General features: G+C 38.3%; 1 protein-coding gene across 2 annotated transcripts in view; it reads right to left on the reverse strand.

The window, feature by feature from the left end:
• Positions 1-1,168: 1,168 nt before the first annotated feature.
• Positions 1,169-10,645, reverse strand: part of BZW1 (basic leucine zipper and W2 domains 1) — a 13,260-nt gene continuing 3,783 nt past the window's right edge. Inside the window, exons 4-12 of one of the 2 annotated variants that reach the window (XM_006861993.1) lie at positions 9,711-9,805; positions 8,419-8,484; positions 7,099-7,234; positions 6,196-6,305; positions 5,899-6,069; positions 4,323-4,469; positions 3,235-3,373; positions 1,998-2,120; positions 1,169-1,200 (exon numbers count right to left, since the gene is read on the reverse strand). In XM_006861993.1, coding sequence (XP_006862055.1) covers positions 1,169-1,200; positions 1,998-2,120; positions 3,235-3,373; positions 4,323-4,469; positions 5,899-6,069; positions 6,196-6,305; positions 7,099-7,234; positions 8,419-8,484; positions 9,711-9,805 — 1,019 coding nt within the window. The remainder of the gene's footprint in view (positions 1,201-1,997; positions 2,121-3,234; positions 3,374-4,322; positions 4,470-5,898; positions 6,070-6,195; positions 6,306-7,098; positions 7,235-8,418; positions 8,485-9,710; positions 9,806-10,645) is intronic. The other variant, XM_006861994.1, reaches the window with a different exon arrangement.

Below are 10,645 nucleotides of genomic sequence, written 5' to 3' on the forward strand. Positions count from 1 at the left end.
GATCAACCATACAGAAGAAATATTTGGCTCATGGCAATTTAAAAAATGGCAACTAGAGCATGTCAATAGCCAGATGCTTGAGTAATGAACAGAAAATATTAAGACACTGAAGCCAGTCCAATATGAACAAGTGGAATAGATCATCATTGCACTTCATTCTTTATAACAAATACTCTAAGCCAATAGGAAATACAAGTGATATTTAGAGTATCAGTTAGAACATGCTGATCACTCGACATTTTCATCCATTTTTACAGGGTTTAGAACATCAGTCAATCCCTTATTTGCACTCCTTGACCAGTCCTTATCAATATAAGTGTATTACTTGGAATGACAACTTTTCTTAAGTACATTTGAAAATAGTTGTATGAAAAGAATAACCATTTGATTTGCCTGGAAACATATTAACCAAACGCAGAAGTCTCTCAATGGGAAAAGCTCAACTTTCTTCTTCCCACCATACCTCTGTCATATATGATATCCCAAAGACCTCACTTTCAAGTTTGTTCTCCATGACTTCACGAACGAATGAAAACCAGTGAGCAAACAAGTGAACTTAAGGATAACTGGGTTAAAAATGCAAGAAAGTATATTAACATGCAATCAATTAATGGTCCAAATGCTCAAAATTCATGTCAATAAATTCAATTATACATGAAGTTTCCACTGATGAATAGGAATCTGGGCATACAATACGCCACCTTTTCATTTCCTATCAAATTATCACACATATCAATGTCTTTTGAGACGTTGGATACTTTTACAGTTTAATTTGCAAACAGAATTTTTATAACAAATTGGGTTAAACCAAATTATATTTTGAAAACGGTTTATATAGAAAACTCAGGGAATAAAGTGAACTGTTCATTGTGGAAGGCCTTAAATTACATTATTACAGTAGAAAATACAGGAGGTAGAAGAGAACTGAAAAGACTAATGCAACATTAGATTCAAATCTATAGCTCCTGTAGCTACTTAAAACATGGTTTTAGAAATTAAACCCAACATTTCCAGTAACTATAGAAACAGTTAAAATAAAAGTTTGCCATGAAAGCCCTTATATCATGCTTGATATAGGGAGGTAGGAAAATGTAAGAACCAGGACACATGAGACATGACATTGAATCTACAACTCCTGTTTGCTTTACTGAGGGTGAAGTTTCAAAATTCAGTCACCTTCTTCAGCTTCAGACTCAGATTCTAGAAAAGGGGAAAAATGTAGTCAAGTATACTATATAATATCAGAACACAAAAGTCCCCATTTATAATTAATGCTTTTCCGTAATTAAAATTAAAGTATTCTACGTAAGGTGTTTGGAGTTCTGGTGTGGCATTATGGGTTAATGCGCCAGACTACAAAGCCGTCTGAACTGCAAGGTCAGCAGTTAAAGCTCACCAGCTGTTCCTTGGAAACTCTATACAGGGTTGCTATGGGTTGGAATAGATTTGACGGCACGACAACAACTTAAAGTGTTAGAAAAATATTCACTTAAGTAATCATAAATACCTCATTTTCAAATTTTCAGTTTTCCTGTTAGGATATTTAATACTTGGGCTGAGTCACCAAAATACTGTAATAATTAAAGTCTAGTTTTTTCATCTGGCTTAAACAATTATTATTTGCATGCCTGTCACTATTGTTAAGTGCCACTGAGTTGGTTCTGACTCACAGCGACCCTGTATAGGGTTAGCAAGCAGTGACTGGTGAGCTTGAACTGCTGACCTTGTGGTTCAAACTGACTTTGCAGTCCCGCACATTAACCCACAGCACCACTCCAACACTACAGGCCTGTCATTAGGGAAAAAAGTCTGTGTTGGCAAAAAATTGCACCATAACGAAAAGAGGCAACATGCATGAACACATATTAATATGAAAGCGTTTCCAAAAGTTTATGGGAAAGAAATTCCTGTATGTTTTAACTCAATTTTCCAGCCCTGGGTATTAACTTCCAGGCTTTACACCGAACAAATTGCACCAAGGGGAAAACCATACATACCTTCTTCAGCATTTTTGAGCCACTCCACAAACTTTTTCATTTGCTCCAGGAAGACACTTTTCCCCTTTGCAACATGTGCATCTTTATACCACTTCAGAATGGGCTCTTCACTCAGGACTTCAGCTGAAGGAGATAGTAAGTACTACATTATAAATTTTGTCAACATCTGGAGACATTTTGGTTGTTACCCTGCGGATGGGCTACTGATAGTTAGTAACTGGGATTAGGGATGTTACTCAATAAAGAGGTATCTGGCCCAAATACCAACAGTGCTGAGGTTGAGAAGACCTTTGTTTAAGGACTAGGGAAATTCTGACTGAAACTCTTTAATTTTAGATGCAAAAATGGTAGTTTCTCTTTAAATAGCACAAGGTGCCACATTCTTAACAGAACCATAATGAAAAATTACATGAACATTTACAGAATTTGTTTCTAAATAACCTGAGTAGAGGGGAAAAGTAGTACATCTGCTTTCCGGAACCCTAACCTACTCCCCAGATGATAATAACACATACGAGTTCATGATGCCCAGGCTTTCATCAAAAAGAAAAATTGAAAGTGTTATCATTAACCACAGTAAATGACTTACAATGACTCTTTACCCAACACAGATATTTACATGTTAGCAACTATTTTCTGAAATATGGGTCTATCAAAAGGGAACAAATGGCAAAGACAGGTTTTACAGAAGCATTTTCAACAGGTCTTGAAGTCAACATTCACATTGGTTAATATACTAGGGTGAAGACTACAAGGATGTGAAAAGTGTGCCTGGGGACAAGAACTTGGGAATTTGACGTGGCTAGGGTACAAGAAAGGAAGTTGAGATTGCCTTACGAAGGCTTTAAATTTTAGCTTGAAAGTTAGAACCGAGAGTGTTGTTAACTGGTGGCAGTGGTTAGCAGCGTGCCATTGAATCGGTTCTGACTCACAGCAACCCTATATAGGGTTGCCAAAGCTGTAAATCTTCAAGGTAACAGAAAGCTTCATCTTTCTCCCATGGAGCAGCTGATGGATTCAAACTACTGACCTTGCAGTTAAGCAGCCCAATGCATTAATCCACTATACTAATACCCAGTAGTTGCCTTGTTATACTACCTACCACGTTACAGTAATTCATTAAAAAGCACCTCATTGACCTGAGAACTCAGTTCTGTAATTAGTTTTTTTTAAAAGTCAGGGAGCAGATAGTCATTTTAATTATCTCAAGTATTTCAGAATTAAAAATTTAACTTACCTTTATAAAAAAGCACCACTATTTTCTGGAAGGCTTTCATGAAATGAATGTTGTCATAGCAGTACTCCTGAATCTTCAGTAACAGTGTCAGTTCTGACTGACCTTGAGTAGTGAAGGCAGCAAGTAGAGGGCTGTATTGCTTTTTAGAAGGAAGGAAGAAAAGATTTAGTCATATACCACAATGACAAAATCTCTGTAATACATAAATAACTTACCTTTTCCAATTCTACAAACTATGTATTTAGTTTATAAATGAAATTGTTTAGGAATTAAAAACTAGAAAAATCTAAAATTATTTTAGAGGAAAAAAGAATGCTATTTTCCAATATTCCCTCTCAAAAGCAAATATTACAATTCAGGTTGCAGCTACTTTTATACATGTAATTGTTTCAAAATCATGAACCCAAAGAAAGGCCAAATCAACCTTCAAGATATTATCATTAGTTAATGTCACTTGCGTGTTAGTAGGTTAGACCCAGGAACCATGTTGCTGTTAATTGCCGCTGAGTCAGTTGACTCATAAAGACCCTGTATAGGGCTTCTGAGGATTTGGCTGGTGGGTTCAAACTGACTTTGTAGTCCAGAGTTTATCCTACAGAACACACCAGACTTCCCCAGAATATGACAAATCCTACTAGAAAAGTACCATGACAGTTCACTCATCTCCACTTAAGGTTATAATTCCCTCCAGGCACCATCAACCAACCAAAGGTTATACCCCACAAAGCCTGTCCCCCGGTTGTCAGCACACAGCCCCTCTCCCTCTCTGGGTCTAAAGTCTCCAGCTGCTCCATCTCTCCATGTCATCGTCTCTGCCTCTATCTCTGGCATCACTGCTCTCTGGGTAGGATCCCTCACTTCGCTCTTCTCCCTTGATGGTCCCAGGGACCTTCGCTCCTAGACTGCAAAGTTAACCAGTCCCCTCCTTACTACAAAATATTTACCTTTACATTTCCAACCCCCACAGTCAGTCCTGATGACAATTATTCACTATTGTATCACAACAGAGCTATATGCATTTCATCAGCCCCACCTAGACAGATTGGATAAGGAGAATTCGTTTTTATCAAGGCACAGAGTTCTAGTACCTTCAAGTGCTTGATGGCTTGCTCTGCTACAAGCTCCTCTTTTTTGTTCCATTCCACAGTACTCATTACACTTGACCAGATTATTCCAATGACAACTGGTTCTGGTATGTTGTTTTTTTTCATCTCTTCCTTGACATATAAAATTATCTGCAAAAGAATCCAAGTTTAGTTATAGAAGTCAGTTTTTCTTTTTTATAAAAGCTTTTTATTGTGAGTTGAGTGAAGGCTTACAAAGAAATTAACAGTTTTACATTCAACAAACCATATACTTTATTTCATCTCAATGACTGCAATTTCCTCCATGCAACAAGTTATTTTTCTCAACTGTGTCCTTAGGAAAATGTTGCCCTTTTGAGTTTGAATGATGGACCATTCCATGGTAAATATTCAGTACTAGTGTCGTTGTCTCCCAATATTTTATATACAGCTTGGCTGAAAGTTGGGCCAGGAGGGTGAGTTCCTTTTCAGGCTTGTAGGGGTGGTCGAGGGCCATAGTCTCAGTTTCTTCCAATTGCTTTCTGACCAGTATGTCTGTTTTTTTTTTTTTAGTAATTGTGTTACCCCCACACTTTCTCCCACTCTACCTGGGACCTTCTAATGCGATCCCTTTCAGAGAAGGTGTTAGTGATAGCCAAGCTGCATCTAGTTCTTTGGGCCTCAGAATCATGGTGACTGATATTCACAAGTGCCATTAATACAGTGGACAAATTGACTACAAGCATCTTCAATTCTCATCACTCTAAGAAGTTTTGATTATTTTGCCCGCTGTATTCTCCACAACATTCATAGTTGTGTTTGAAGGAAAGGTAAATACCCATGTGTAAATATCCTCTTTCAAACTCATATATATGTGGGTATATTCTCCCACTTCCCTCCCATACCCAGTCAGCCTGTAATTTTGTCCATGTATCTACCTGCACAACACTGTTGTTCCAAGGTTGTATATATAACACTGTTTTTCTATCCCCTTTAGCTCTTACATGCCTACCTCCCTGTTTGTCATTCTTGGTCAGTACATGAAAATTAGTATTTGCAAAAATGGAGGATTTTTTTCAACTGCCAAACCATGGTCCAGCCAAACTGACACATAATCTTAAACCATCACAGCCAGTATGTATTCTCACCTGGGCAGTTGCTACATCGTTAATGTGTAGTGGTTACAAATCAGGCTGCTAGCTTCCAGGTCAGCAGTTTGAAACTACCAGCCACTCTGTGGAAGAATGATGAGGCTTTCTGCTCCCGTACAGATTTACAGCCTCAGAAACCCTGTACAGGGTTGCTATGAGTCGGAACTGACTCCACGGCACATAACAACAACAACTAGGAGGGAACCAAGATGGAAACAGAACCAAGTCTATATAGTGACTTGTACTCTACAAAATCCCAAGTGTTATTTGTGGGCACAGTAAGGCTAAATAAGTAAGCATTTGAAAAAGATTAAGGCAAAGCCTCAGCACAATAGTATATAACTATTAATTCAAACCTAAATACTTTATAGTTTCTCAAATGAGTGAAACATTTCTTTGCTAGCAACTCAGTCATATACACATGGTTTAAATAAAAATATCTTACTTACATCCTTAAATGGATCACCACGAGACATCTGTTCCTGAAGTTCTTTCTGGAGTTCCTTACGAGCTCCTATGGTTTGCTGATTCCGAACATATTCTGAAAGCTCTTTCAAGCCTGCTTCAGTGAAGTACTTTGTGAAATGTTCAACGCTTTGTTTATTGGCAGGAAAAAGTTCCTGAAAGGAAGAATGTAATCAGATTAAGAAAAATGCCCCCCCCCCCATTTTATAGAATAAAAATGAAAATTTCCTTTCTTTACACTTGCCATAGTTTTGCAGAAATATAAAGAAAAAGTTACAAACCATCAATCTGTTATCCATGCTGACTTTCCGAAGACTTGCAGCTACTGCATTGATATCTTTTTCATTTATCCATGATTTAAAGAGCTTTACAGCAAAAGCTGCTGAAACCCCTATAACAGAACAATACTTTTAACAGAAGTACTTTTTGATGTTTAGTCATTATATCTTCTTCATTTCCACTTAACAGTCCAACCACAAAGAGATTACTTGCTCAAACCTCACCCAAGTGTTCCTCTGGCACGGTTTACCATTTTACATCAATGTCCCAGTTCACTATTTGTTAGTTGCGTATTCCTGGGTAAATTAAACTGTTTACTAATGTGAAAATGGAGGATAACAATCCCTACATGGTCAGGGCTAGTGTATGAATTAAAAGAAGTCACGGTTCAAGCACTAAGCATTCTAAGTGGTAAGAAAAGTTAGCTATTGTATTACTGTGCAGAATTTGACTATGGAAATGACAATAGGGAACCAATTTACTTTTGTCCTCATGTCCCCTTTTCTATTTAAGATGTCCTCAAGGCGCTCAACTAGATCTAATCTTTTTAGGTTCCCATAGCACTCCTCTCTTCCTTTCACATTTCTATACTTACATTTTGTCTGGACCTAGGGTAAAGATTTACACCCTCGGAAACCCTGTACAGGGTCGCTATGGGTCGGACCCGACTCGACGGCACTTAACAACAACAACAACAACAAGGGTATTTTTATTACATGCTTGAAAGTCATTAACCCTGGACATCAAAGGCATACACAAATGTCTACTGAACAGGAATTAACCTATTAAAGGAAGCTTAATACACCAACCCTACAAGAGTCACACTAACGTCTATTATCAATTTATCTTTTATATTTACTGCATGCCAGCTAAGTACAGATCACTGTTTACTAAAGACTGATTACCTTCTTTAACCAAATTCTCATTATAAAGGCTATTAAGAATAGATGCATTAAGTGTTCCATTAGCCAGAAGAACACCAGTCAACATCGCCAGCTTGTTCCTCTCCGACTCGGAAAAACCCTTTAAGAACAGCAGCAACTGTAAAAAGTAAATGGTTACGCATTAAAAGAGCAATGATATTACAGTAAGAAAAGCAGTAAAGCATGCTATCTATCTTGCTTAACAGTATGAGCTCTGAGGTCCGATTAGCACTTGATAAACTGTACATACATATATGTATTTACAACATACACACACATACGTATATATATATAGTTGTTAAGTGCTGTCGAGTCGATTCCGACCCATAGCGACCCAGTATAGGGTTTCCAAGGAGCAGATGGTGAGCTTGAACAACCAACCTTGCAGTTCAAATGACTTTACAGTCTGATGCATTAGCCAACAGCGCCACACCAGGAATCCATATATTGTTGTTAGTGCCATCAAATTGTCTCTGACTCACAGAGACCCTATATAGGATTTTGGAATTATCAACTTGTGAGTTTGAACCTCTGAGAGCTTGAAGTTAGCAGCTCAGTGCTTATTCTACGGTGCTACACCAGGACTCCACCTATATATGGTGGTGGTGGTTGTATGCCGTTTAAGTAGGTTCTGACTTATATCAATCCTTCATAGGGTTCCCAAGGCTGTAAATCTTAATGGGAGCAGAAAGCCTCATCTTTCTCCAACAGAGTCCATGGATTCCAATTGCTGACCTTGTGGTTAGCAGTCCAATGTGTAATCCCCAGCACCACCTGGGATATCCTTACCTATATATGACAAAGTGCCACAAAGTTTTGAGTACAAATGTTCATTACAAAAGGTAAAAGAAGTTTTTCATAAACTTTTTGAAGTCCCATTCGTATTAGAATACCTAACAGGTCTTAGTACCCAATTTCACACATCTTTAACTCAGACCCTCTAAATAAATGAACCTCATTCATCTCTCATGATTGTCAGACCTTTCTTATTTATACAGGGTGCTGTGAGTTCATGTGCCATACTGTAAAGCTGTTAGAACTGTAAGGTTGGCGGTTCAAGCGAACCAGTTGCGCCTCAAAAACCCTATACAGGGGTGCTATGGAGGTCGGAACTGACTCAATGGCATTTAAAAATAACAAGAAACAAATGCACATAAAATTAGAAACACATACTTTAAAATCTACATTTCAAAGATACCCTATCTCAATTCCCAAGACAACTTCTGTGGCAGAAATGAAATCTTTTAAATTTCCCTCTGTCCCTAACCTTTTTTTCCCCACAAAGCATACTGCTCTACATACCTTTTTAACTTCATCTTCAAAACCTTTCTCCAGGTATTTGTAGCGCCTGATTAACTTGTTAAACACCTAGGAAGAATATTAAATAAACTTAGCATTCATTACCTTCGTATGTGCACAGATGCTGGATCCCTAGAAATGTTTTGGTTACATAGACATGTTCCAGAGTATCTCACATACAACGAGGAATTTCTCACTGGGTATATTACTTTATGAACTGTCTAAATCAGTTTGAGAAGGGTCTGCCAATTCCAGAACCCGGCAATAAACCAGTGCTTTGGCATTTAACATTATATATTATATGACTATTGATCAAACACAAATCATTTACTCATTGTAAGACACTGACAGATTTATCATAAAGCACAGTTTTCTATTCTCTAATAGCAGGTTAGATTACATCAGGGAACAGATTCTCCTTTTCAGATATATATTTCTCCTAAAAAAAAAAAAAAGGAGTAATTTCACAAGGACCAATATAAAAAGGGAGCTAAATTTCTTTTTTCCTCTTTTGTTTCCCACATATAAATTTTATATATTTATATAAATTTCCCATATATAGAGTCCTGGTGTGGTGCTATGGATTAATGCGCCAGACTGCAAGGCCATTTGAACTGCAAGGTCGGCAGTTCAAGCTCACCAGCTGCTCCTCAAAAACCCTATACAGGGTTGCTATGGGTCGGAACCAGCACTGCACAACAACATACCTCAGTTATAAGGAGCTCTGGTAGCATAATGGTTACAAATCAGGCTACGAACCTTAATGTCCAGCAGTTCGAAACTACCAGCCACTCCGTGGGAGAAAGATGAGGCTTTCTGCTCCCTCAAAGATTTACAGCCTTGGAATCCCTGTACAGGGTCGCTATGGGTCATAACCGACTTGACAGCACTTAACAACAACAAACCTCAGATAAACTATGTTTTTGTTGTCAGGTGCCATCGAGTCGGAACCGACTCATAGCGACCCCATGCACAGCAGAACGAAACAATGTCCGATCCTGGGCCAACCTCACTACCACTTGAGCCCATCAATGATGCCACCTGGCTGATCCATCTCGTTAGGGGTCTTCCTCTTTTTCTTTGACCCTCCACCTGACCCAGCATGACATCCTTCTCCAGCGACTGTATATACATACATACTTAAAAAAACTGTTATGTGATCATACTTAACTCAGCTCAATACTAGTTTATAAAGTACAAAATTTCTTCAACTCTTTATAACTATAACCTTCTAATAGCAAAACATGGCTTAAATATTAATCAAATGGGAAGCAGTTACCTAATATTTCATTTACCTGAGCAAATGCTTGCATGGTCTCTAGGTCTTCTTGTGCTGCAAACACACAGACATCTGTACGCATCATGTCATCTGCCAGTGTACCACCTGGGGCTAAAGTATATTTGACGAAAAATATGCAGTGAACTTAATTTAGCAACTATTTTACTATTTCTATAAGAACTTTCATTATAAAATACATTTCTAAGAGATGGATAAGGAGCTCTGGTAGCACTGATACTACTAGTCGGGCTGCTAATCTCACGGTCAGCAGTTCGAAACTACCAGCTGTTCAGAGGAAGACGAGGCTTCCTGCTCCAGCAAATATGAACCCTCGGAAACCCTATAGAGAGTTGCTGAGTTGGAACTGACTCCATAGGACGTAACCATAAAAAGAAGGTGAGCAAAGTTAACCTGTCAGCAGGAATCTGGTTGGTTGGTTCAATATGCATAGTGAGGTAATTTACATAAGTGAAAGAATCTATAGCACCCCAAAGAAAGTCAATGCATTTGCCCATTCAATAGTGTCAAATACAGGTGTTCAGAACTGGGTTTGATAGAACACTGCCCACATACACAAGAAGCTTCACTCAACACTTGGATTACAGATCAGAAGCTCATTATACTACTGTGCCTAGGTGATTTGAAAATCTTCCTAGTAAATGTTTTAAAAAGGAAAAAAAACCTCCACAGCAGTGCTGTAAACCCATGTAAACAGAAATCTTTCATATTGTTTTTACTGTAAGTTGGCAATACAATCAAAGATTCATTTTGACTAGACATTCCAAAACCAAAGTCACCGTCATCGAGTTCATTCAGGTGACCCTATAAGGAGAGCAGAACTGCTCCTTAGGGTTCCCATGAATGTCAATCTTTAAGGAAGCAGTCTCCCACCGAACAGCTGGTAGGTTCGAACTGCTAACCTTGCGGCTCGCAACCAGAGTCTAACCACTA

This window comes from Chrysochloris asiatica, unplaced genomic scaffold (genome assembly GCF_000296735.1).
Source record: "Chrysochloris asiatica unplaced genomic scaffold, ChrAsi1.0 scaffold00045, whole genome shotgun sequence".
NCBI classification, from domain to species: domain Eukaryota; kingdom Metazoa; phylum Chordata; class Mammalia; order Afrosoricida; family Chrysochloridae; genus Chrysochloris; species Chrysochloris asiatica.